This window comes from Corticium candelabrum, chromosome 7 (genome assembly GCF_963422355.1).
Source record: "Corticium candelabrum chromosome 7, ooCorCand1.1, whole genome shotgun sequence".
Taxonomy (NCBI): Eukaryota; Metazoa; Porifera; class Homoscleromorpha; order Homosclerophorida; family Plakinidae; genus Corticium; species Corticium candelabrum.
Window position 1 is genome coordinate 5,526,172 of NC_085091.1, and position 27,898 is coordinate 5,554,069.

A 27,898-nucleotide genomic window follows, 5' to 3' on the forward strand; every position below is an offset into this window, starting at 1 on the left:
GCTTTCTTAGTTATCATTCCTTGAGCTAACTGAACACTCAACCACAGTGTGTGTCAGTATTATAGGAAAAGAGCTGGCTCTGGACAACTTTCAAACTGGTTAAGCAGGTTAATATTGGTCCAAAACCAGCCTTTTACCTCACAGATTATTAGAATCTATAAAGGAGAGCAGTCTGTCTGTTTGCCTGTCTGTGTATCTGTCTGTAGGAGCATTTCTCTAAGACGACGAGCCTGATCTCCACCAAATTTGGCTCGGCACGTCGTCTTTCGGACTTCTCCCGGGACTGCGCGATTTCCTGTCGATCCACTGAACGGCTCATCGGATCTTCACCGAAATTAAAATTCCCGTTCCTAACCTCTGAAGGTACGCGCGGAGTGTGTCATTTATTGCCGGGGACATTGAGAAAAGCAAGATATTTTAGCATAGATCCGGTCTTGAAGAAAACGTCTACACTCTTTTGCTCATGTACGCCCGTCCAAGAGATGTCACGCTATAGATACGCCTGTTCCCTCAACGGCAGCAGCGTCTTGGAAGCGACGACACGAATTGACTGTTTATAGGCCTTTGTTCATGTTGCTCCCGTATACAATTACCCTTTGAATTTTGTCGTCACACTTGTCATTCCGTCTACGTCACGACAACTCTTGTGAAAAGAAAGATACTCGCTAAAATCTCAAAAACCGCACCAAAAGCGGGGTAACGTTTTCTCAATTCCTAGAAACTGTACAATGCATATCTAATGCATGGGGGAGTTTCGTTCAGCGTATAGAGCAGAGTGCGTCATTGGGAACGTGCGCTACAGACCCCATCTTAACAGATTGTAATCTTTGACGTCTTTAGGCCGATCGAAACCGCTTCTATGCACTCCGGCGCGAATTTCTTTGGAACTGCCCATCGGATCTCCACCGAATTTAACTGCACGTTTTTGACATTGGACGTGTCAAGTTTCTGCTGCCCGGATATATAATTGTGAACGGGATTTTGTGAAACAGGACACTGCGTTATATATTTTAATTTGTCTTCAACGGGATATATTAACTTACAGTCAATAATGTAACCAGCTCCGAAAAACAACGGGCGCTGCAACGGCATATATTCTACTTTGTGATAATCAATCTCAGTACGGTTTGTCAGTTGAGATTTGGAAGGTAATGCAGCACTTGAATGTACAAGAGAGCAAGACCAAATAATCTTTGACCGGGATATAACTCTGAACGAAATTCTTTATGAGAATTCTGTCCAGTTGCTAATTCTTCAGAACGAGGTAAAGCTGCATGTGAACGAGATATACTTAATTAATGATAAATTGTCAAAACGGGGTACTCATCCAACAACATAAATTTGCGTACAACTTTAAATTAATTAACTATGAGAATTCTGTCGGCGGCTGCTAATTCTGTGAATGAGATATACTTCATGAATGCATACAATGATATGTTAATTATTTTTTTTCTTCAAATGGAATATTAACTAACAATCAGAGCGTGATATAAACACGAACTTGTAGAGCCTGTTGCAATTTTACACCGTTTAGATATAAGATAAATATACTGTGTTGTATATACAATTATAATTTTGTAGTCACACTGTCGGTTGAGACAAGAACCCAACGTACATTTGTGTGTCATTATGCCTCTCCATAATGGGCAAGTGGGGTCTTTACCCCATCTGGGCGCCCACCAGCCAGGCAAGTGAGCCCAGCAAGATACATGTTTCTGTTTAGCCCCCACTGCGATCAATGACTAGCCGATTCGATATAGATTGCAGGCATTACCGTGACCGCGAAATCGATACAGCAAGCCTAGTGGATATTTATGACCACCAAGAAAGCACTGAACGTCATCGTCAACAGACCGTTCGCCAAACCACAGAACTCCCCAGCAACTGAAACGAGTCATAGTCTCATGGAAAAAGCTAGAGAAACATGAGGAAGCAAGACTGACAAGTTTCATAATTTACTGTCGTTACTGGGGTTTGAACCCCTAAACAATAGAGTGGTAGCCATTGTCACTAACTTGGTAACCCCTAATCCACAGCGGTGACTTTTGTAGTTATTATTATTATTGCTATTATTATTGTGGTGGTTGAACTTGTTATTGTGTTTATATAGTGCCTACGGCGTCTCCAAATTTGACCAGCTGCGTCGGTCGTCCTCCTGACGAAGACAATCGCGTGTTGATAACACTCACGTTCTTTAACGTTCCACGCGCCAGTTGGAATGGCAAGCCACACTCCTACATAGTGTCTGCCTACACATCCGCTAATGATAACACTGAGGGTGCCTTAAATTTGCTTGCAACAGACAAAATTACATTGGAAGAGTCAGAGTTTTATGAAGACAATAAGCAGATAGAAGAAGTGGCTTTTTTTTCAGATCACGTCAATAGCAGTTTGAGAGATTTGAGTATCTGTCTTGCCGCTACCAATGGTGAAGGGCAAGGACCATGCAGTCAAGGTTGCTGGTTCAGTATTCCAAGTACGCCTGTCGGCGGTAAGGGTCAGTTTATTGTGCCAAACATACATTGATTATGCACTGTGTCTGTCTAAGTGTAGTGTAGTGTGTGTGTGTGTGTGTGTGTGTGTGTGTGTGTGTGTGTGTGTGTGTGTGTGTGTGTGTGTGTGTGTTTGTGTGTGTGTGTGTTTGTTTGTTTGTGTGTGTGTTTGTGTGTGTGTGTGTGTGTTTGTTTGTGTGCGTGCGTGCGTGTGTTTTTGCGTGCGTTCGTGTGTGTGTGTGTGTGTGTGTGTGTGTGTGTGTGTGTGTGTGTGTGTGTCTGTGTCTGTGTGTGTGTGTGCGCGCGCGCGCGCGCGTGTGTGTGTGTGTGTGTGTGTGTGTGTGTGTCTGTGTCTGTGTGTGTGTGTTTGTTTGTTTGTGTTTGTGTGTGGGGATGCGTGCGCGTGCGCGTGTGTCCACTTGGAAAGATATAGTCACGTCTGGTCTAAGAACTTTTGAAACAGAGAGATTGAAAAACAGAGAAAGAGTCAAACGCGTTACTAGATTCTTACCGGATCTACCACAAATTAACACATATGTTGTACATGTAATCGAGACGATCAATCTCGAATGTATGTATGCATGTATGTAGCATGAATGTATGTACGTAAATATGTGCATGTGGCTATTAATTGATTAATTTTAGCAATTTTGTGTGCAGAAAGCGGTAGTAGCAGTAGCAGCATTGTGGGTATCGTCCTTGGTGTCGTGGTTCCTGTCGTGGTTCTCATCGTTCTACTTGTGTTGGTTATTTTCCTCTGGAGACGGCATCAATCTTCCAAGCGTGGTCTGCCTGGGAAATTCCAAATGAGCCAGTATGTGAAAAGCAACTCCTTCAGCACAACTCATTGGCTTTCAGACTGGCCAGACTACAGGCAACTGGAATTCGATCGAACAAAACTGGAAATCACAGGCGATCTAGGAGAAGGAGAGTTTGGTAAAGTGCATCTTGCTGTTGCAACAGGCATCGTACATGCTGAGGAGAAAACAAAAGTAGCTGTCAAGACACTTAAAGGGGGTAGCTCACGGGAAACAGCGGCAGACTTCAGGAAAGAACTGGAGATCTTGATGGAGTTTAATCATCCACAGATCATTACTCTTCTTGGCGTCTGTACAAAAGAGGAACCACTCTATATCATTACAGAACTAATGACGAAAGTAGAGTGCAAATACCAGTCTTTTCTATCAGGGCGTAGGTAGGCATGTCTGATCCTGCGAAGTATGCACAACAGCTCCGAGTGGATTTTGTGTACTTGTCATGCGTCATTGTGTGTGTGTGTGTGTGTGTGTGTGTGTGTGTGTGTGTGTGTGTGTGTGCGACGCGCGCGCGTGCGTGCGTTTGTTGTGAAGTTACAAGTATTTAGAACATTTTGGAGTGTACCCTGGTGTACTTGTCTGTAACCTCATAACAGAGACTGAGGCCTACCTACGCCCTTGCTTCTTAACTGCTATGTAGTATATTAATAGTATTGATGATGAGAGTTTCCTAATCAGATTATATTTGTTCTGTTTTTAGGGTGATTTGAAGGAGTTAGTTTGCAAAGCCCGACCTAGTGAACAAAATCCTATTTCCGGCCTATCTCTCCTTCAATTGTTAGACATTTGCAGTCAGGTTGCATGTGGAATGGCCTATCTTGCTTCTCTCCGGTTCGTTCATCGTGACATTGCTGCTCGAAACTGTTTGGTCGGAGGTGAAGACAGTGAGTTGGTAGTAAAGGTGGCTGATTTTGGAATGGCCAAGGACGTTTACCAGAGTGATTACTACAAGAACAGAGGAGGCAGTCTGCCACTACGTTGGATGGCTCCAGAGGCTATCACAGATGGGAGGTAACTTGATTTTTGTGCGTCCTACTAAATGCGGCTCGGAAATTTCTAGAAATATATTTTTTATGTTTAATTAAAGTAAACATTTGCTAACCTCTTATTTGGAAACACTTTCGGTTTAGGGTTATAGACTAAATTGGTACTATATTCTGTTATCATTGGTTTGTTGGTATAATAGAAAACGTACGTCTATTTAGTGTGCGTTAGGGTGGACCGATCCACTCAAGTTTTTAGTCCTGCTCATGCGTAGTGGAATGAGTATAATTAATTATACATTTTATTGATTGACAGGTACACGGTATATTCTGATATTTGGTCATTTGGCGTGTTGATGTGGGAAGTTTTCTCCTTTGGTTATCAACCATACTTTGGTGTGGAGAATGAACGGGTACTTGGAGGCGTTATTAGTGGGAAATTGCACTTGCTGTGTCCTCCGGCTTGCCCAGCCGTTGTTTACGATCTTATGGGTCGCTGCTGGCAGAAGAAACCGGAATGGAGAATCTCAGCTGAAGAATTGTCAAAAGAAATACTCAAAATCGTGCAGTTGCGCAAGAAAGGCGGCGAAGAGAATATGCAAGCCCAGAGTGCTGACTGTTTCCAAACATCTAAGCAATCTCAATCAATGACAAAGGATTCTTTAAAAGTTGGAGGGATGACACTACATGGGACAGCGAAACCCTTGAGCTATGTGGACATGACGGGCACATTACCGAGAGAGAACAAGCACGAGAGTGGATGTGAATGGATGACTGCCGAAACCGTGAAGAAAGAAGAGGGCTACGTGGACATGGCTAACGCACCGCTGCGAGAAGGAACCCAAGAGATCACGAGGGAAGCTAGTATGACACCTCGCGAGGGATCGTTCAAGCAAAGCTATGTGGAAATGGATAAAAGTCACGCTACTAATGCGATCCAGCTGCCAGGTAAAACTGATTATATCAACGTTGGGGGAATGAGCTCCTTGCCAGGACAGGAGACTGAACAGAATCCAGAAGATGATACAATTGCGGTCACTCTGAATACCTCTACTTCACCAGAGCCTGCTTACTAATTTTGACACGAATGACTGCTAATTAGTCAGCAATGACTGTGTGTGTTGCATGCTTACGTGTTCTGTTAGACTATACCGTAACTTACCTCTTAGGTAAGAGACAAGACATAGTAGATCTAGCAGGTTTGATAATCGTTTGCTGTATGTTTGTATTTTTGTAATGGCTTGATAGCTGACAATGTTTTGATATGATTCTTTTTAACAAGCGGACACTTTTAGCAACAGTAAAGTTTAGTCAATCTGTGGTGTTGTATTTTTCGTGCTTTCTTAGTTCTAGACTTTTCCTATAAATTATATTTGATATGCTGCTTGCTGTTCAATATTAGAATTAGAATTCGTCTGAACGGGATTTCGACATTTCCGACCGATTCAGAGCTGTTTGAAAGTACTGAATGGGTTGCTTCTATTGTGAAAAGTAGTGCCTTTGCATTTTCAGCTTCGGCAGACGTAAGACGAGAGCATGAAACGGCGAATAAGTCGTCAAAAGGCGCGAGTACGGTCTGGTCGACAAGGACAACCTAACCTTACCTTGCGTTTCTTGACGTCTCCAAGCTTCAATGGTCATCGTGACAGCAATGCCGTGATTTGATACGTTTAGCGTCTAACGTTTTGTCGTGTTTACGCGCAAAAGATCACGCTACATAGCAAAACCCCGTTCGAACAAATTCGTCTGAACGGGATTTCGACATTTCCGACCGATCCAGAGCTGTTTCAAAGTACTGAATGGGTTGCCTCTATTGTGAAAAGTAGTGCCATTTCATTTTCAGCATCGGCAGACGTAAGACGTGAACATGAAAGCATCGAATCTACCCGTCGAGATGCGCGAGTACGGTCTGGTTGACAGGGCCGTCAAACTTTGATTCGCTTTTCTGACTCTCAAAAGCATTTTAAGTGGTTTCCATAACAGCGCAGACAATTTTTAGGCTTATTAGATAACGCCTAGCGTCGAAATTTTACCAAGGCAAACTTGTCTTGGGTTCATAGGCGTTCTACGTCGTTTCTGAAAACGACTAGACTTTGCAGACTGTGTAAAAGTGAGCGAAATGTGTATGTATTGCATTCAAAAAGTTCAATGTCTCAACCGAAGACGAAAAACATGAAATCCCATTAGGATGAAAGATTCTTCCCAGTCCCGTTCGAACGAAAGAATCCCATTAAATAGATGAACAGGGCCTGTACCAAGTGGAAGCCAAGGCATGGCGGAGCGCCGTGCCTTTTGTATGCTGGGGAAAACCCTGGAACCACTTTCTTTTAATGAAAACCATGTACTCTAATACACTTGGACCTCCCTAATCCGGACACCTCCCTAGACCACAGGGGCATAGACACAATTCTAAAACTGGGGGGGCTTAACCAAGAGGCCTAATTGTGCTTTTGCGCATGCGCCCAGTGCACGTTCATCACCCGACTGCATCCGTATCACAATGTCTCTGATAGCGTGGCTGCGGAAAGCGCAACAACCGGATGGAAGTGTAACTAACTATCCCACTGGCATTGACCATGAAAGCAATGTCTCAGGTGAAGAAGACGTCCAAGAGCACGCCCAAACTAGCAACGTGGCTGGACCAGCCTCTACAAGTTCTGAAAGCGGCCACCACTCTCACCAGCCCGACGCAACTGATGCCTCCGAGACAAGACCGGTTGCTGGCGCCCAGCCTCAGCCCACCTTGATGCCTTGGAGTCCTCACCAACCCTTGCTGTCTTTCCCATATCGCACATTTGCTAAGCAGCAGCGAGCATTCTGTTCTTCTTGGTATAGAAGATACCCGTGGTTGCATTATCAAGAAGCAGATGACAAAGTCTTCTACTTCTACTGCCAGGTGGCGGAGAAGAAGGACTTAGGCTCAGTTGCTCTGCGCGCTGGGAACTTGGACGATAAATTCGTGAGAACTGGCTTTACAGACTGGAAGAAAGCACTCACTAAATTTGAAAAACATCAGAAATCAGTCTTTCATCGTGATGCTATGGATATGGTGGTTGGCAAGGAACAGAATGTTGGGCAAATGCTAGGGAAAGGTTATGCAGAAGAAATGGTTGAGAATAGGAATATGTTACAGATAATTATTAGTTGCATTCGATACCTTGCTCGGCAAGGTCTCGCCATGCGTGGTCGGTCTAAACCTGAAGGTAGTGTCGCTCTTGAAAGGGATTCCAACTTAATGCAACTCCTCATTATGCGTGCTGAAGACAATCCGAGGCTCTGGAAATGGTTAGACAAATGCCAGGCCAAGTTCACAAGCCCCTGTATACAAAATGAAATTCTCAGTATCATGGCATTAATGATTCTGAGAGATGTTGTTAGGAAGGTATCGGGAAAGTGGTACACTATCATGGTAGATGAAACTACAGATTTGTCCAATACTGAACAAATGGTCTTCTGTCTTCGATACGTAGATGATGATCTGGAAGTCCATGAGGAAGTAATAGGGCTGTATAGCTTAGACTCAACTTCTGCTGACTCTATACTAGCAACAGTTCAAGATATCCTGTTACGCATGAATCTAAGGATTGACCATTGCCGAGGCCAGTGCTACGACGGCGCTAGTAACATGGCAGGAGCGAAGTCAGGCGTTGCAAAAAGACTAAATGATCTAAAGCCCCGTGCGTTGTACACACACTGCTATGGTCATGCATTAAACCTAGCGACTCAGGATGTGTTGAAAGGTATCAAGGTCATGCGAAGTGCTCTGGAGACCGTACATGAAATTACTAAGTTGATAAAAAAATCACCCAAACGTGAAAGCATCTTCAAGAAGTTTAAAGATGTTGTCACTGCTGGCTCTCCAGGACTACGGATTCTTTGTCCTACACGATGGACGGTCAGGGCTGAGGCATTAACGTCAATATCTGAAAACTACACTACACTTCAGATGACTTGGGATGTGGCAAAAGAAGCCACAAAGGATACTGAGATGAGAGCTAGAATTGGAGGAATCGCTTTGCAGATGGACACATTTGACTTCGTTTATGGTGTTGAACTTGGAAGAAAGCTGCTGAACATAGTGGACAACCTGTCCCGATCCTTACAGAGTTCTACTATTTCAGCATGCGAAGGCCAAAAGCTAGTCAGTACTACAACAACAACTATCCAGTCAATGAGATCTGATGAGTGCTTTGATATATTTTGGAAGTACGTTGAACGCAAAAGATTGTCACTTCAAGTGCCATCCCCTACCCTTCCACGACGTAGGAAAGTTCCAAGACAATTCGAGGTAGGAGAAGGTGCAACAGTACATCCAGTAGAAGTGAAGGAGATCTATCGAAGGGCTTACTTTGAGGCCATTGACTTGATTTTAGCAGCAGTCAAAGATAGATTTCATCAGAAAGGATTCAACATGTTACAGAAATTAGAGACAGTTGTAACTTCTCTTCAGCAACCCCAGCAATCGGAAGCACTGAAAGAGATTGTCAATTTTTATGGTGATGATTTCAGTCACCCAGACCGACTTCAAACACAGCTCACTCTTCTTCATGCAGGTACTGAACAGCCACTGACGGATGTACGGTCTCTGGTCGTATACCTCAAATCCTTAAGCAGTGCAGAAAGACAGTTTTTTTCTGAAGTCATCAAAGTAGTCAAGCTCATTCTGGTAATGCCGGCAACAAACGCCACAAGTGAAAGAAGTTTTAGTGCTCTCCGTAGACTCAAGACATGGCTACGTTCTACAATAAGTGAATGTCGTCTCAACTGGTCTATGATACTCCATATCCATAAGGACAAAACTGATGCATTACCAATAAAAGGTGTTGCGAATGAGTTTGTTACACGTAATGAAAGCAGAAGACGACTATTCGGACACTTTGATTAAACTCTTTTGAATTAGTAAATGTAGTGTTGTGTTGTACGCGTACTGCCTATCCCTTAATGTATCAAAGATTTGAAATACAAGTCTCATATTCTGGGGGGGCTTGAGCCCCCAAAGCCCCCCCCGGTGTCTACGCCCTTGGACCAGACACTTTTCCCAGTGCATATCAGATCTTGGGACTCCCAGGGTAAGCACTTTGGCAAGAAATTCCCCGTATAAACACTCAATTCTCAAGCCTGTTTTGACTATCACCTGCTAGTGGATAGAAGAATGCATATGTAACTGTAGTACAAAGTACACATGTACATTACAGCGTAGTACAAGTGTGTACTGTACACGCATACTGTATGCAGACGTGGTATGACTTTCACCAAACCTTACATTAAAATGGTCTGGGATTCTAAGGATATAACGCTAGTTAACTATCTCTATCTTCCAAAACATTTCTAGAATCTGGACAGCGGCTGGTCCCATACTGTTAACTATCTCTATTGTCCAAACATTTCTAGAATCTGGACAGCGGCTGGTCCCATACTGTTAACTATCTCTATCTTCAAACATTTCTAGAATCTGGACAGCGGATGATCCCATACTGTCCAGATTAGGATGTTTGAGTGTATGTAGAGATGTTGTATCCTAATAAGCCAGTCACCCAGCCACTCTGACAGGAATACCGCAAGGTTACAGTTTCTTCAGGGCCCAGCTTCTGGAGCTTACAGTTGGATGCTGTCCCTTCTTCTAGCAAGTTTGCACTATCGGTTCCAGAATACACAATGACATTGGCATCTTGCATGCATGAGCTCGAGATTGGGTCTACCCTTGCCATTCAGAAGTTGGGTTTCTAATTGTGAGTGTGGTTCAGTGATTAATGTAGAGGGTTTCCATTTACTTACATGCAAGACCGACGGAGGTCCAAACTGGCAACACAACAGTATTGTATCAAGTTGGTCAGACTGCCTTCGTAAACTCGGCATACATCATTGCAAAGAGCACCATAACTGATATTGTTGTATTTGACACGGATATGGAAAAATCTCTTGATCTTGAGATATCTTTTTGCCCAGTATGACGTATGTAAAGAGGGTAGCAAAAACTTGTGGGTTTGCTGCAATGAAATGAGAGAGCATCAAATCACAAAGTACAGCCAAGAACGTATGTGGTGATCGGCCAGCCTTCATTCCCCTTGTGTCTAAACATTTTGGGTGATGGAGATAAGCAACAAAACACATGAGATATCTTTCGAAGAAGTGTCATGATAACCGCAGAAAGCCTAATCTGTCATAATTCAAGAACTTTTGGACCAGACATATAGCTGTCAACATTCAGCAATGCAACTCTTGAGTCTTGTTACGAAAGATTACCAGACTTACAAGCACTGAATCTTAATAGTTGCACTCGTGACTGGGATGCCCAGTTCACACGAGCAGTGTACTTTTTTGTATTAGATTGTCTGGTACTTTGTACATATAATTTAGTCCAATCGGTGAGAACTATCAGATTTCGGTATTAGCTACTTATAGTTACAATATGTTAAAATATATACATTCCATCCACCCACCCACACCCACACAGCACCCACCCACCCAGCACCCACCCACACACCCAGCACAAACCCATCCCACACCCACCCAAAACCAAGCCCCCACCCACCCATCACCCACCCACCCACCCAGCACCTACCCACCCAGCACTCACCCACCCAGCACCCACCCACCCAGCACCCACCGACCCAGCACCCAACTACCCAGCACCCACTCACCCACCCAGCACCCACCCAGCACCCACCCACTCAGCACTCACCCACCAAGCACCCACTCACCCACCCAGCACCCACCCAGCACCCACCCACCCACCCACCCAGCACCCACCCACCCACCCAGCACCCACCCACTCACCCACCCAGCACCCACTCACCCACCCAGCACCCACTCACCCACCCAGCACCCACCCAGTACCCACCCACCCAGCACTCACCCACCCACCCACCCACCCAACACCCACCCACCCACCCAACACCCACCCACCCATCACTCACCCACCCTCCCAGCAACCACCCTGCATCTACCCACCCACACCCACCCTGCATGCACCCACCCTGCATTCACCCACCCTGCATGCACCCACCCTGCATGCACCCACCCTGCATCCACCCACCTAGCATCCTCCCACCCAGCAAGCATCCTCCCACCCAGCAAGCATCCACCCACCCAGCATATACCCACCTAGAATCCACCCGCCCAGCATCCACCCAGCCTGCACCCACTTAGCCTGCACCCACCCAGCCTTCACCCACCTAGCCTTCACCCATTTAGCCTGCACCCACCCAGCCTGCACCCACCCAGCCTTCACCCATCCATCCTTCACCCATTTAGCCTGCACCCACCCAGCCTTCACCCATCCAGCCTTCACCCATTTAGCCTGCACCCACCCAGCCTGCACCCACCCAGCCTTCACCCACCCAGCCTGAACCCACCCAGCCCGCACCCAGCCCGCACCCACCCAGTCTGCACCCATCCAGCCTGCACCCATCCAGCCTGCACCCACCCAGCCTGCACCAGCCAGTCTGCACCCACCCATCCTGCACCTACCCATTCTTCACCCATCCAGCCTACACCCACCCAGCCTGCACCCACCCTGCCTGCACTCACCCAGCCTGCACTCACCCAGCCTAAACCCACCCAGCCTGAACCCAGCCTGAACCCACCCACCCAGCCTAAACCCACCCACCCAGCCTGAACCCACCCACCCAGCCTGAACCCACCCACCCAGCCTGAACCCACCCACCCAGCCTGAACCCACCCAGCCTGAACCCACCCACCCAGCCGAACCACCCAGCCAGCCAGTCACACACCCAACCAGCCGGTAACGCACCCAGCCAGCCAGTCATCCACGCAGCCAGCCAGTCACCCACCAAGCCAGCCAGTCGCCCACCAAGCCAGCCAGTCGCCCACCAAGCCAGTCACCCATTCACCCACCCAGCCAGTCACGCAGTCACCCACCCATTCACCTAGTCACCCACCCACTACCCACCCACTCACCCACCCACTCATCCACCCAGCGAGTCACCTGCCCAGCCAGTCACCTGTGCACCCAGCTACTCACCCAGCTACTCACCCAGCTACAACCCAGCTACAACCCAGCTACAACCCACCTAAACACCCACCCACAGCATAGCCCGCGTACCGGAAGCTTAAAAGAATAACGTGGCTGACAAGCATACCGATCACTAATCTAAATGAAGAACACTACACCCTCGGCCGGTATACACCTTTAAGGTAATTAGTCGCGTTATGGACACAACGGTTTAGACAATACCAATTAACCGCGACGCACAGCGAAAGTCCAGAGCAAATACGAAAACCAGCTTTCGGTTAGATAGATACAAAAGAAGCAGCAGCTAAATTACAGTCTAGACTAGCTACTGACGTATGCATTTGAATCTCACTTCAAATAGACATCATCCCACAGCTCAACTGCAGCGCTGTCGTTCAGAGCGCCTCTAAATACGACAGGTCGACTCTTGTTTACGAACTCCGCGTAGAAATGCTGCGGCGACATCTCATCGCGAGCAAAACTCTTTGCAACATGACCTTTGGGCTCGCGATGCGAGCCAAGAGGAAGAAGATGGCCCTTCGGTATCGATGCAGCATCCGGATAAAAGTACAGCACCCACAAATAACACAAAATTGTTTCCACAGTCTTGAATATCCACATAGTGTTGCAATAGACTAGAGCCCAGTCCTCCTCCGCGCTAGCCTCGTTCTCCCAGATCCGTGTAGCGCCGATTGGAAATCGTTTCTGGGATGGTACCGCCTCTTCTCAATATATTGCGGTTGGTCCTAGGACCAGCATTAGTGTTCAGTTTCATAATGCATACCTTTCCAATTACAGCTGTAATACAAGAACGACGAAGACAGGTAGCGTTATAACATCATGGCGCATCCCGCTGCACAGGTACCTTTGTGTTTACAGTAGCTACGGTTTTATCATTTGTGTGTTAGTAGGAAACGCGAATGGGACGTTAGGAAGCACTTTCTTTTACTAGTGGTGCCGCGGACGCCATCGGCATGTGTCTGATCGCGTGAATCCGCTGCGAGTAGCTGTTAGTCGCGCGTGGAGCAGCAAATTCGCGATGAAAATTCGCTAGTGTCCGCTGTGACTCGATCGTCCGGATTCGCCGCGAAATCGCTACAAAACTTCGCCGTGAATTCTCCGCAAGACTTTGTATATCTACTAGACGTGATCATGAAGTCGTTGAGAATGCAGCTGGCTGGCTAGTGTAGATGTCGGAGCATCGGTTCGAACAAACGGCTCTATTATCTAGGTTTCGTTACAGCCGTTGACAGGCGCAGAATGCAAACCACGACGTGTAGGGGCGCGAGTTTGCGTGAAAAGCGCACTACAAGTCGTCGTTTGTGTACAATGTAGTCTTTGGTAGACAGCAGATATGCATGAGATGTCTTCAGCTGTATTTGGAGAGGTATGCATTATGAAACTGAACACTAATGTTGGTCCTAGGACCAACCGCAATATATTGAGAAGGGGCGGTACCATCCCAGATCCATGCGTGGAGGACGATTTTGAATCGGCGCTACACGGGTCTGGGAGGCCGAGGCTACCTCCGAGGTAGGTTGCTACACCACGTGCGCTAGCTGTCACGTCTGTATAGGTCCATGTGGTTTCACACGTGTGGTTGGTAAGCCCGGTCCTCCTCCTCGCGCGCGCTCCACGTGTTTCGGCACGTGCTTGTGTTTCACTAGCTAGGCAAGTAAAACAAAAAGCACGTGCCAAAACATGTAGAGCGCGCGCGAGAAGGACTGGGTACAAGTCTAGGAGGACTGGGCACAAGTCTAGTGTTGCAAATGGCGATGGGAGCACTGCCTCAGGAGGCCAGCAAAGTTTCGCTAACTTTCTAAAGGCGTGGCTTAGAAGAATGTAGGCGGAAAGGGTCTGGCTACGCGAGACTACTGATTGAGCTGGTGTGTACACGTATGTGTTGCGTGCACTTGAGCCTTGGACTGGTTAGGTAGCCTAGAGAGTCGTTGTGAGTATGAGTACATGGTCCGTTGTACTGTACGTGTTTTGTTTGTGTTTTCATCATGAAGTGATTGTGCGCGTGCGCGTCTGAAAATCTTGTGTTGCTGGCTACCTGTATTTCTACTATGAGTCTTCACATACTCGTTGCATTTTTGTCAACTCCCTTCTTTGCCCACCTACAACCGGATTACGAGGACACAATAGAAGTTCACGGCCCAGGAACGTCGTTTTCATTGCGTTTACCGCCTGGCATCAAGGAGTGTTTTTATCAACGCGTCGAACAAGACCAGACTCTAGACGTCGAATTCCAAGTAACGAAAGGAGGTAATCTTGACATCGACTATTTTGTTAGAAATCCAAGGAGGAAGATAATATTGATGATGTCCCGGATTACGAACTCTTGGGATTAGCATGTGGGTATCTCCGTGACTGAGTTGGGCGATAATGAGATTCGCTTCAGCAACCAGTTTAGTCAGGTGTCAAGTAAACAGATGTTTCTGTCGATTGGTGTGGCATCAACAATGGAGGAAGGGGCTGGTATGGAACTGGCTGAGAACGAACCAAATGAATTTGTTAAAATTTCAGTAAGAGAAGTTTTGTATGTACGTATGTATGTATGTATGTATGTATGTATGTGTATATGTATGTATGTATTTAATGATGAATGTACTATGAATGTCCGAAACTGAGCTCTTCCAATTAACAGCACTGTGGCCGTTCAGCGGTGAAAATGTGTTTGTTGAAATTTATTAATCACAGAAATGGCCGATTAAGTTTATTATGAGGCTTTAGAGTGTCAATTGGTGCATGAATAGCATAGGTGTACATGCGTGATCTGAGTGATGTCACCATGCATGCATAATGCATTGTCAGTCTACAATCCTGCATCTTTGTCGCGATTACTTTACCAGGCATGGTCTAGACAAATGCAATCATACAAGGACTGCATCTGCACATACATGTGATGGTCTCTGGGCAGTCACTTGCAGATAATGCAGTTAGACTGATGCCTTGGTGTGCAATCAACTGAGAAATCATCCATAACTAAGAAATGAAGCTTTGTCTTGTAAATCTATGAATGAAAACATCTTCTAAATCCAAGAACGTAATTTCTTACCAGAAGGCCATTTTTCATGCACGCATTTGCGCGTGCGCGCACACACACACACACACACATCACCACCACCACCACCACCACCACACCAGGCAGACTATCGTAGACATGTGCACCAAGGCATTATAAGACTGGGCTCTTTTCAGACATTTATTCCACATGGTATCTGTATGTATGTGTATATGCAGGGTTTCCTAGAAAAATCTGAGAAGGCTGATTTTATATGAACTTGACAAATCATTAAATAATGAATGGATAATCCGATTGATTTACTACCATCAGTCAATTGAGCAGATTTGCAAAGCAAGTACACATGACACCAGCAAATAGTCATACAGTGCACAAAGTTAATGTGTACAGTATCTACTCTTCATAAAGCTGTTAGACTTGATTGTAATGAGTATGGACCACAGCATGTATACAGGCTGCTAATTTGTAACCATGCTACACACTTGACCTAAAGACGCGGCCTGTTACAATGCGTCAAATTAGCAGTATATAGACATAGCGAAGGCTTGCACATGATATGAAAACCCAGTGCTCAACACTTGCACATATCATTAATGAATGCAATTGGCTAATTTTGATAACAAAATTGTATCTTGCTGATTGTATAATCTTTTCACAGTGCTTATGTTTGGACTCTTTAATGATACATGTCGAAATTTAACCTCTAGCTAAATGTAATCACTCAATCATGATTTGCACATATGGTATTTAGTAACTACAGCATCAAATTAATTAAGCCTTGTCTTTAAATGAGATATCCCAAACGATTGCACGGTGGCAAAACATTTCAGTACAAACTGCTGTTATGTGGTTGTACTATCGGTTGATTATTTACAGGAAGCACTTGACAAGATCGAGGTAGCATTGTACCGTGCTGAACACACACAGATGTTACTCGTTGCTCACGAGAGTAGAGACGTTTTTCTGGTAGAGAGTAACAATGTAATGGTTCCATTCTGGACCGTCATTAAATCGTTAGTAATTTTTCTAGCGACAGTATGTCAGATCTATTTTGTAAAGCAGCTATTTATTACTGAGAGAAATATGCCTATGTGATAGTGATTTGAGAATAATGATATACGATATACAGTGTATTGAGTTTGTGCGTGCTCAACACAAAGCATCACAGACTGCCATAAACCAATCTTGCCTTCATGTGTATGGCAGTTTGCACAGACGTGAAAATTTTAATTCTTGTGATCACTACTCTAGGGTAGAACTATGGGACCAGTCATTGGCACAGGGTAGAGTAGGAGCTTGTGTTTTGTAAGCAACAGAAACAATGGGCTCCTAGATTGATCTTTACTGTAAACATATACATTGGTAGTATGTCTCTAAATACCTCTCGTGACATGCAAATGGCGAATGTCTTTTCTTTACCGTCAACATTACAACTGGTTCGTTCTGTATGTACCTGTAGTATAGTAACAGGACAGTCGATAAGTAATCTGACCCCTACACAGTACTCTCAGATTCACAGAGCTGAGAAGCACTGCCTGTCTGTACTTAGAAAAACTAAAGCATATGTCACACAAGCACACTTTAATCATGCGTTTACAATGGAACAAAATAGTCTTCAATTAGGGTTGTCCCCAGCATACAAAAGGCACTGTGCTGCGCTGTGCCTTGGCTCAAGTCTGCTGTGCTTTACTGAGTAGGCAGTGATTAGCTATGAAGACAATGGACTTTGCATTTTAAAAAGTGGTAAATTTGTTTGAGGCAAACAAGTTTGTTCTTTGAATGTAGCAACTGGGATACTTGGTTTGAAGATAAGATCGATTAGGGCAAATACTAGCTGCAACAGTGGTTGTCATGCACCGCCCACTATTTACGTCAGTATCTGTCAGTATTTTTCTGTCATATGTTTTGCTTCTGGCTGTGAGCATGTAGGCAGATCTAAGGTGTGTCTTTTGTGCCTGAGGATTCGGTGACAACAGTTTGTGAAGCGAAGCATGTCAGTAAGCAAACCAGCATCAAACCTTGCGCATGTGGGCATGGCCATAAAACTCAGCATGGAGCGTGGTCTCTGAAGTGCCTTACAAAATCCTTGCAACACCCTTGTTAAGGTACCATAAACAGACCTGTGAACATAGACATATTGACATGTACCATAAACCACACTTTTGCTGAGTCTATTGACTCTGTTAGACGACAGTTAGACAAACACCGACGGAAACTGAAAACATTGAAAGCCATTGTCCTCACACAGTCATACTTTCAAAACTAGTGCTAACAAAGAGAGCGGTGTGTTACCCATACGAGTATGAGTCTAAGACAAAACGATCGAATCAATGGCAATGTCTCCCAGCGTGTCATTACCGACAGTAGCAACAAATGCAATTCGTGATTTCACATATGGCTGGATTGGACCAATCGTCACTGAAGCTGTATGCCATTTGTTGCCCTGATTACCACTCTGAGTCCACAGAGTATGTCGTACCTTTTTCTTATCCTTGTCATATCGCAACTGGTCTACTTGGAGGCTGCGAACATTGGGGCCAAACATGTGGTAAGCAAACGACAGTTTGGTGGGATGAGACTCTGCCTTGATGGACACACTGCGCAACTCTGCTTTTTGTCCTTCACCAGCGGGCCTGGAAGTCTCCAAATATATATAGTAGCCTGGGCACAAATTAGCAAGTTACACCTCATCAAAATTACCAATAAATTAGTCATAATAATTTAGCTCCTTTTGGATTACTCACAGTGTAACTCACACATTGGATTACTTACATGTCAAAGGACAAGGTATGGCAAATGCAGTGCCCACAAACAGACAAACAAAGAGACAGTACCATTGCATTGGCAATTAATAAAGTTGATTACTGTATTTCTTCGATTAAGCACCGCCCATATTTAAATGCAATAAATGCCGTATTTCATCTGTTGCTCTTGTTGAAGGAAAAACCTCTTCGGAGGTGTCACTAGATTACTCAGATACTGTTTTGCTAAGTGAAGTCTCGAAGTGTGAAATTCATACCAGTATCGTAGGTGTTGTTCTCTTGAAAAGGTGTGAAAACTACAGCCTGACACTCCTAAAGCATGGACAGAGAGCCTTTAGCAAATAAACACCACAGCATTTAATCAGAGAAATAGGTATTCAAGCATGTGTGTTGCTAGGAGATATTGTAGACAAACACGTTTGTGAAGACAGTAGGATTCTTGACTGGAAATATTTATATTCAAGACCAGCGTACATTCTGCACTTGTCTATGAGCAAATGCTGAAAAGCCCTCTAAAACGTGACAATCATTGCACCCCTCGTCCAACTTTAATGCTTTGCTTTCAAAACATTTGTTGACTCCTATATACAAATATTGCCCTTTCAAAGTCTTGTCCCAAGTTAGAAATTTTGAAGACTTTTAATAGCACAACTGGTTTCTGTACTACAATGCAGCGTCGCAGTGTATTCAAGATTCTTTTTCGTCTTCATCGCATGACAAACTGTTTTTCGTGTAACAGAATGTAACGTTTGAATAGTAGGTTTGATATTTTTATTAGCAATGCCAGCCGGATGTACAAATTGAACTGCTAAACCACTAAGTTCCACTGCAGTGATGTATGGAGTGGAAGCGTTTACAGACTAGAAGTACAGGTATAGCGTGTACCAGTGGGATCAGAAGATGTTTGAGATTACTATATCTGTGGTAGATGTACGCATGCACAAGACAGAATGCCCTGCACCAATGACGCCACAGCCATATTTCTAATTTTATGGGGTTGGCACCCCTGTGGTGTGTATGGTCAGCATATGAGTTATTAAAAATGATGTCACTAAAAGTAGACAGCATACATAAAATGCTAACAACAGTTAGCAAGTATCTGTATGTTATAGAATAGCAGTTTTTGCAGTGTTATACGCATGCTAACAGCAAGCATCTGAATACACAAGTGGTTCAGCGATCAAGTCCCAGGCTTGCTGCAGAACATGGCAGCACTAATATTATAGTATCATGATTCGTTCAACCAAACATTTATGACACTGCAGCCATTATAGGGTACACTCTTGCCTTTCCACTTCCTTGTAGAATGATATGTCGAGCAGGGACAAAACAGAGCATCGATTTGTCCACAATGTCTCATATTTTAAGCCTAGATTCCTCTAAGCTCTCTTCCCTGTGCATGCATTTACTGGATGTGATTCCACACAATTCTCAGCGACTCCACATGCATTGTGCATGCACATTACCAGGCGACACTCTGGAGACCGGCCCTTTTTACTGTATACTCCAAAAATTCCATGCATGGATGGGCGCTGAAGATTCGACATCATTAGCTAATCAATGGTCAGATCAGCTGCCAGGTCCTTAATCTCTGCTGGAATTCCTTTCATGTCCTTGCTGCAGTAGCTGCTCATATTTTGGTGATATGGAATGGGCTCTAGTGCACTGATACTTGCAAGTGCACTTAAGAGTGTATATGCACTACTGAACAGCCAGATTGTGAAGGCAATTATGTTGACATAGCCAATAATGATGTCCTGTCAAGCAGCGATGACGACTCTTGAAGTACTTTATAACTCTTTAGTGTTGGAGTTGCTGCAGTTAGAGTTGTTAAAATCTCACTTTTCATAACCACTAATCACAAACATTGCTTTGCCTCTCCTCCACCCGCTTACGGCATCAAATCATTAATTAAACTTAATAAACTGTACTTCAGATACTTAGATAAACCTAAGAAAAAACAAGCAGTATTTTCCCCAAGACTTCAGAATAGTGTGGCAGATATGGTAGTTGCAAGTCATGCCTCATATTACTGCGATGTACCCTCAGATACCCAGACTTAACGTATGATTAAAAAACTGTGGGTCAAACTGCATATTAATTAATTACTGAAGCCTTCTGCCCCAAAGACAAAAGAAATTAAGTCATTATAGCCTGAGATGTCTTCCACGTTTATTTAACACACGCACACTAATGCCATCTGCTTACTGTATATATAAGTGCAGTGTACAGTAGTGTACAGCACTATACAGCACTGTACATCTACCTTGGGTAGAACACAAGTGAAAGGCTTGGTCATGTGGCTAGGGTTGCTCTGCGTGGTAAAGTGCCACGCTACCATGCTTTAGGGAGAACCATGTCAAGTGCAGAAAAATACCCACAGCTACTGTAATCTAAATTTTCTTAAAAAGAAATGATAAATTACACAATTGCATGGTTGCCATGACAACCATGCTATCCTCCATTTCTCCGATTTAGGACACTTTAATCAAAAGGCAACGTTCACATTTGCAATAAGCACCATTAAATTAGCAGGAATATATTGAAAGATAAAAGTTGGACGAAGGGTACAACAACATGTCATAATTCTGGACTTGGATCACAGACTAACAACAGCGCAAAAGGGTCTGATATGAGGCTAATAACAAAGTGCAATTTCACCACAATGTTTCACCAGGGTTCCGTCACACGACCAGCCTTGTGTCATGGACGACTACTTAGTGCCAATAGCCTCATTGGCACTGATAATTGTTTGTTAATCTCCTACAAGTCCCTCTTGTGCTGTCGTGCCTACATCTTGTATGACACAATGCCAGAGAGAAACTGGCACAACATCATAAGAGGGTCTGGTAGAGTCTTACTAAATTCAACAACCACAACTCACTGTCATGTATGACATGCCACTGATTGTCAGTTTCATACCTGTTATGCAGGTACGGAAGTTTTAAATGTTATTATGAAACCAACTTCTTCCTGCAATGGTAATTGCAAATAAGGCCACATGCTAATTTCCAGGCAGATGGAAAGACAGACAACAACCAGTAAGACATGTGAACAAATGCATAAAAGAACATGACCAACGGCTAAACAGACTGTCAACAGTAAAATCAAACATTCCATACCCGATCCTCCATATCCTGCCACAGGTCCAGTAGAATGAGATGGTGTTTCTCCCATGCGACGCAACCAGCCAACCTCATTTTCATTAAGGTTACCTCCATTAATCCAATCACAGAGATCAGTCTCAAATGTACAATTCTTCAACCTGCGTTCTACACATAAAAAATTTAACGAGAAACCTAACCTCCGTCACAGAATAGACATACTTATCACTTGGAGAATGAAACTTGTACTAGTTGTTCCTACACGATTTTCAATCAGCAACGTGTAGTTACCACTGTCAGTCTTCTTTGCTGCTTCCAGAATAAATGTGATTTCGACAAAATATCTACAGAAGCTTGGACCACTTGGTGAAACAGAAACCCGGACGATTTGTATTGAAAGATACTTAGATGTTGGCAAGAGTTCACGTCCATTGCGGTAAATACCCAAGTTGGATAGCATATTGTCTTGAGCAAGGTCTGGAGCAAGGTGTCCAACAGTAAATGTGAGGCGCAATTCCTCTCTGAATGTAACACGAAATTTAGACAAACCTCCTGGCAAAGCAACTGCTGGAGGTAAAGCAGGAGATTCATACAGGCATACCTCTGTAACACAGATTGACATAACAGTGATGTACAAACATGTGCGATTACTCTCACCTACACATACTTCACAGCATTTGTCAACGGGTCGATATCTCTCCTTAGCTCCACAAGTAAGTGCCAAACAAGTAATGCCCTTGTCTTTCTCACACTTAAGTGACCCATCCGTACAATTGCACTTCAAGCACCCTTTCTTATACGTACGACCCTCTACACAAGGCGGCACGTGTGTCCCTATACAAACAAAACACTCCAAACATGTCACAAAGTTTGAATGAATTAAATGTTAGTAAAGTCGCTAATGTCTCCTAATATCAATACATATACTACTAAAAAGATAACAATACATGATCATTTGTTCACTTGCGTCACAACTAGCACGCAAACTATTCTATACAAGTCTACCAATCATTTTAGTTGAAGATAAAGAATCACACCCTAAGTAAACATTAGATTGACACTTGCCACTTTGACAACTTGTTTGCGGAATGTCATACTTGAATCAAGGAGAGCTAATTCTACACAGTTTAGGTCACATTCACACATCTTAGGTAAATTCGCGTGTTGTCACATCAAGTTCACTTACATCGTCTTAAGCTTATTCATTGTCACATCAAGTTGGTGTAGACTCATTAATCTAATATTGGACACTTCCGTACTCATACAAAACAAGAATTTCTTTCATCTAAAGGCAATGAGTGTAGAGAATAGTTACACAGAAACAAGATATGTTAGATTGGGCGTGATTGACGTTTTGCTGTTCAAGTCCGACAGCTTACAACTTCTACTGTTGTTCGCATATATCCGACACACCTACTCAATTATCGGACTGCAGTTGGTTTCTGCTTAATGGTGCCACAGCTTACAGTCTGCACCTTTAAATAACAAGTACGTGTCTCTTCTATGTGCAGTGGTAGCAACAGATTGGCAGCTGACAACGTTGGCTCTGAGGAGATCGAAGAAGAGGGACGAGTTGTATTCTAATATCAGACACCAGTTGTGCCTGATTGAGTACAGTTTTGGCAAGAAAATGCAGTGGATTATGTCAACATTGATGACAGACATGTAGCAACCACCTGCCGAGTAGAACAGCCTTTCCTTCATCTCCCATGTCAAACTAGGCAAGAAGCTGGAAAGAGCAGAGTCTTGAAATGCTTAAGTATTGCATGCATGCCTATTATATGCTCAAAATACACAACTACGATCTAAAAACATGGGCATGTGACTGTTACTAACATTAAGTGACAATTACTTGGTGTGAACACACTACCCCAACAGTGCTCTAATCATATGAACACATTCTTAGATGTGCGTGCACACAGACATGGCAGGGGAAGTCTTCAGCAGATTGTTCTGAGCTGTCAAAGTTTTTGCTTATGTGTCGTCTGCTGGACATGTGGACTTTTCTTCTTCATGCACAATTGGTAAACACTATACTCTGTTTGCTAACAGCCTATTGGTCGGTCCCCATTGACTAGCTTCGTAATTGTGCAAAGTACACTGAACAAAAAACTACGTATACACAGGAATGAGGCAAGCATCTCTCCGTATATTGTCTAACAACAAGACCAGCAATAAAATTTCAGCTGTATCGTCGTCTTCCACTTCCATATCATCATCTAGAACTAATAGTATTTTGCGTTCAATCATCCGAACCAAGCGTTCAATTATTCGAACCCGGCGTACAATTATCCGATTCGTGCAATCAATTATCGGAATTGGGCATTCAATTATCGCTTAAGGCTGTGCAATAACACAAAAAACTAAATGGGGTACATAGTCTGCGATTAGGCAGCTGCTCAAATATCATTAGTCATCAGTTGTCTAGCCAAAATAATTTGTAATTAATCTTATAGTTAGCGTCAATTACTTAGTTAGTTAGTTAGTGTGTGTGTGTGTGTGTGTGTGTTGTATGTTTGCTGTGCACTAATCTTGGTGTCCCACGTTTCCATCTAAATCTACACTTATCTAGGAAGCTTCCAATGCCATGCTCCACCCCTCAGTTTTTGCATGGTGTAATCTAATTTGTAAGCAGTGTGTCCTGATAAATGCATTGTTAGTGTGTGCTTAGCTAATCAAAGAAATCTAGTTTCACTACATAGCGCCTTCCCCTTTGGTTGAATCAATCAATTGTTGTTCAGTTGAAAGATGAGCTAGCATTATAGAAAGACTTCATGAAAGAAATGTGTGGGATTTTGACTTTTCTGTACTTATCAGACTGAAAGAATTATTGCTATAAATTCGGTACTTCTACGAACGAAACTCAGATAATTGAATGTCCCATTCGGATAATTTACGCTGGAGCAACTAAAAACTGCAGTTTTTGATATCAACAAAATGGTTTGGCTGTCATGGCTCAATACCATCCTCACTGTACTCACTGTACTGTACTCACCTTAGTATACCTAGTATAGTTCCAGGGCTCAAGAAGCTCCAATGACCACTTTTGGCCAGGGCATTAAGATTTTCACACCTCTATTTTCTTTAAAGGAGAATTCTCACCAAATACTAAAACTTGTTGAAAGAAAGATACAAGGCCTGGTATCTTCTTGCAGGAAACCTACGGTCCAGACAGCCACATAAGCAGAGAATCGGCAACAATTTGTTCAGACAATTCCCCGTGTGTACACAAAGTCTTGCTCTCTCGAAGTAACTACTTCAGGTTTAACCATACCAAGTGCTCCTAACGCACCCAAAATTCAGTGAGACATGATCTATGAGCTAATCTAAGAAGGGTCTTCTTCTGAGGTTTTATTACCACAGTCGATACTTGCGTGATAACTTTGGGGTTCCAGTTTGCTTCAGTCAATAAATCACAACTTGACACCATATTTATCATAATCCTTACCTTCAAAAGTGCACAGATATCAGTCTTCCTTGCAAATCAACAATCAAAGGTACGCATATGCCACACACGGGGGGATACTTTCAATGCTATATTTTTCTTTACGGTAAACTTCTGCAGTAAATGGTTGCAAAAGGTTGTGTCATGAAGTGACAGCTTTTATCTGAGAAATAATTGATTTTGGTGAGAGTTCTCCTTTAGTTACTGCTAATCAGCCCTTTTACAGTCTGCTAGGGTTGAGTTGCCTACCATCATTCTTCACTTTCGTATGGCTTTGACAATGTACAGCAGCTATGGAAGAGAATTCACTCATTCACTGTTGAACAGGCAGTTAGCTTGTCCAATGGCATTGCAACAATAGCATTGCCACAATAGCTTTTCCACAATGGCTTTAAAGTCTGTTTTGATAATTGGAGAAGACGTGGAAAAAAAACGGTACCTCCTTTACTTAAACGGACGTCCTAGCAGGTTGATTCCAACATCATTGATAAGCTCACAAGGAGGAGGTTTCAGATCAGTTAATGAATACTGTGATTGGTTCTTTATTCCGACAATTATTAACTTCCTGTATGACACGCATTTGGCCCTGCCCTCATCTATCATTTACACCAGATGTCTGATAACTTCAAAGTCACTCCTATGACGACGACTACATAAAAGCTGACAGAGACGTACTTTGAACTATGGATTAATAAGTAAAACAGCTGTAGCTAGTAAACTTACATAGTCGAAGCATTGGTTGAACCTTTAGACCTAAGTTCAAAGCTAAACTGGAACCGTTTATTTCACTAGCTGGAATTAACAAGCCCATCTTTGCTCTTCAATTCCTTATCTATTAACCACAGATCCCACCTCCTCTCCAATAATCAATAATCGAACAGACTTTAGTTTAACATTGTGGTGTCATTAGCGCTTAAGTTAATTGATTAATCGCTTCTGCCAATTAACACCTCTAGATGTCAGTCTATCAAGTGACCTTCCATCCCAACTTTTCCTAGCCAACAGTAGGGGTTGGGATAATATCGACCAGTTTGGTACTTTCTACCACAACCGTTCGATTGGTACTTAAAAACCAGTTTATCAGAGCGTGCATAGACAACCAAACGAATGCACCTCAGGTGGTCGTTCTGTCTGGTGTAAGCACAGCGCTGCAATTACTGGCTATCACTTTATTGTTTAGTGCTACGCCCATACAAACTTGATTGCCTAGCCTAAGCAGTCAAGTTGGAAGGTTGGGCTGAACTACAGGCAAAGCTGAATATTAGAGCTTAGTCACCGTTACAAATAAGGACAACGAACGGGAGCGATTTTGCAATCTCGTTGCTGAAGTAGAGTTCGGGTCGCGCGTAAACCAACTCGTCATCTTTCCTCAGGTCGAAGGCACCACATACGTTACGTTCTACGGGTTTGAACATGCGAGCGCTACATATCAGCGTGAAAACAGGGTGCATACGATCATCACGTGGTAAGCAACAATTAGGTCACGTGATAAGTGCAAGCGCAATAATGCCCCTTCAACCTTGTATGCGCATCCATGCCCATTGTATAACCCACGAGTACATTTCCCAACGTCTCGCGAGTGTCTTCTAGCCTTTTGATTGTACAACAAGGCTACTAGCGTTAGCGCGCGTTGACGGAATGTTTCTCACGTGACTATCGTATGCGCCGTTTTCAGGCCATTTGCTGCTAATATCTAACGTTGTCATATCCAGCTTTTGCCTTCCGACCAACCCTCTATCTTGATTGCGTGGGCGTAGCACTAAATAGCATCACTAACAACTCACGTGACGTCACACAACTCACCTACACAACGACCGACTGCGGTTCCACTGCCATCGTCATTCGAAACCTTCTTGCACGTAAATCCCGACGCCGCGTCACAATATCGAAAGGCAGTAACGTTGTCAGTCGTCTCTGGAGAGCATTCTTCTCCCAACTGCAAACCGCACACATGGCAGCACGGACATCTCTCGTTATCAACCACCAGACTACCAGGACAGTTCAAAACTTCTGGACACTTGGTGCTAGGACATCGCGGATTTCGGCATCCCGTTGTAGTGGCAAGTGGTGTCTGAAGTTGGGCATGCACAGTAAGCGTCGCAAGCGCGAGAAGCAATCCACACGATACCACCGCACAAGACATGCTGGGAGGGAAGAGCTGCAAGAAATGCAGAGGTCTCGAGATATTCGCTTTTATAAATATGAGTGGTGTGATTGATATTGGGTGGAGGAGAGGTGTGGTCTAATGACTGGTTTGCGGATCGGCGAATGTGGTTAGACTTCTCATTGTGACTCACTGAATGACCGCATGACTTCGGCTAGGAAGGTCGCGGATATCCATAGTCCATTTATAACGTTTGCTTTAGGAAGTGGAAGGTGTGCTAGCATCTGCTGCCGCAGATGTCCAGATTACCCCAGTATGCACAGTTATGTTCATCATTTTGATTAAGCCAGTGTTGTCTAGAGGGTCGGTTTTTTGTTTACTAAGGTTTTGCTTGCTATTGATAGTAAGGGTTCCCTGGATGAATGCTAAATACTTTGGTGTGGTTAGAGCTCTGATATTAATTAAGAATGTGTGTGGTTTTAAGTGTTTTGATTGACTAATTGTAACTATCCTGCACTCTTGTGGATGTGGGTTCTGTTTGTTTAAGTTAATTAATATTGGACAGTTTAGCAGTTTCTATGCTCTGTCATACCAGAAGTCTACAGAAGATAAGAATTTTAGGTGTATAGTGAGTGAGTGAGTGAGTGATGTTGCTCTGGTATCTGTGTTTTTGCAAAATAGATTCAGATTCATGGTGTGCATAATTACTCAGCACTGATCAGAGAGTATACTCATATTTGAGTATAGATCCATGCTGTGGGTATATGGTAAAATGGAACATCAGCAAATGCCACTAATAACTGTGATTTCCAGTCCCAATGTGGCAATCAACAAACATCAAACCACAACAAAGGTATTGCTACTGGGTTTACTCAGATGACAAGGCTAATAATAGGGTAGAACTTATCCACTCATAGTTCTGGTTTGATTTCTGGTCATTAATGGAGCATCAGCTAGATACAACAGAGCAGCGACGAGATCTAATTGCAGACGCATTACTCAATCCAGTTCAGTCAAACGCCGAAAGTGTTTGTAGCTGCTGTGTGTCTTCAATCAATGTCAATCATGAAATCTATTCTAAAGGGCGTGTAGCCAAACGACGAGTGAAATGTATATCTGTGAACCTTGTACTGTAAATCCAGACAGTATAACGATCATTTTATGTTAACGAATATAACGAACAAGTTCTC

At 43.8% G+C, this 27,898-nt stretch overlaps 6 protein-coding genes across 7 annotated transcripts; 4 read left to right on the plus strand and 2 right to left on the minus strand.

Moving 5' to 3' along the window:
• The first annotated feature begins 1,642 nt into the window (after nucleotides 1-1,642).
• On the plus strand, nucleotides 1,643-5,366 carry LOC134181740 (insulin-like growth factor 1 receptor). The gene is made up of 5 exons (XM_062649008.1): nucleotides 1,643-1,646; nucleotides 2,111-2,497; nucleotides 3,153-3,649; nucleotides 4,008-4,318; nucleotides 4,607-5,366. The coding sequence occupies exons 1-5, from the start codon at nucleotides 1,643-1,645 to the stop codon at nucleotides 5,364-5,366; spliced, it is 1,959 nt and encodes a 652-aa protein (XP_062504992.1).
• A 1,424-nt stretch (nucleotides 5,367-6,790) lies between these two features.
• On the plus strand, nucleotides 6,791-8,027 carry LOC134181741 (zinc finger MYM-type protein 1-like). The gene is made up of 2 exons (XM_062649009.1): nucleotides 6,791-7,936; nucleotides 8,010-8,027. Exons 1-2 carry the CDS (start codon nucleotides 6,791-6,793, stop codon nucleotides 8,025-8,027), a joined length of 1,164 nt encoding a protein of 387 aa, XP_062504993.1.
• On the plus strand, nucleotides 8,023-9,222 carry LOC134182552 (uncharacterized). Its single transcript, XM_062649975.1, has one exon. The coding sequence runs from the start codon at nucleotides 8,042-8,044 to the stop codon at nucleotides 9,173-9,175; it is 1,134 nt and encodes a 377-aa protein (XP_062505959.1). The 5' UTR covers nucleotides 8,023-8,041; the 3' UTR covers nucleotides 9,176-9,222.
• Nucleotides 9,223-11,326: 2,104 nt separating this feature from the next.
• On the minus strand, nucleotides 11,327-11,749 carry LOC134181742 (uncharacterized). The gene has a single exon (XM_062649010.1). It carries the CDS (start codon nucleotides 11,747-11,749, stop codon nucleotides 11,327-11,329), a length of 423 nt encoding a protein of 140 aa, XP_062504994.1.
• Nucleotides 11,750-14,334: 2,585 nt separating this feature from the next.
• Nucleotides 14,335-16,602, plus strand: LOC134181743 (transmembrane emp24 domain-containing protein 5-like). Its single transcript, XM_062649011.1, has 4 exons — nucleotides 14,335-14,618; nucleotides 14,670-14,793; nucleotides 16,170-16,328; nucleotides 16,423-16,602. The coding sequence occupies exons 1-4, from the start codon at nucleotides 14,335-14,337 to the stop codon at nucleotides 16,600-16,602; spliced, it is 747 nt and encodes a 248-aa protein (XP_062504995.1).
• An 830-nt stretch (nucleotides 16,603-17,432) lies between these two features.
• Nucleotides 17,433-26,801, minus strand: LOC134182528 (uncharacterized). Of its 2 annotated transcripts, XM_062649946.1 has the most exons (6): nucleotides 26,408-26,801; nucleotides 21,817-21,993; nucleotides 21,382-21,762; nucleotides 21,178-21,327; nucleotides 18,313-18,367; nucleotides 17,772-17,954 (listed from the first exon to the last, which is right to left on the minus strand). In XM_062649946.1, exons 1-6 carry the CDS (start codon nucleotides 26,745-26,747, stop codon nucleotides 17,915-17,917), a joined length of 1,143 nt encoding a protein of 380 aa, XP_062505930.1. In that variant the 5' UTR covers nucleotides 26,748-26,801; the 3' UTR covers nucleotides 17,772-17,914. The 2 variants fall into 2 exon arrangements, with proteins under 2 accessions (XP_062505928.1, XP_062505930.1); XM_062649944.1 differs by lacking the exon at nucleotides 18,313-18,367 and having other exon boundaries at nucleotides 17,433-17,954; nucleotides 26,408-26,762.
• Nucleotides 26,802-27,898: the final 1,097 nt, after the last annotated feature.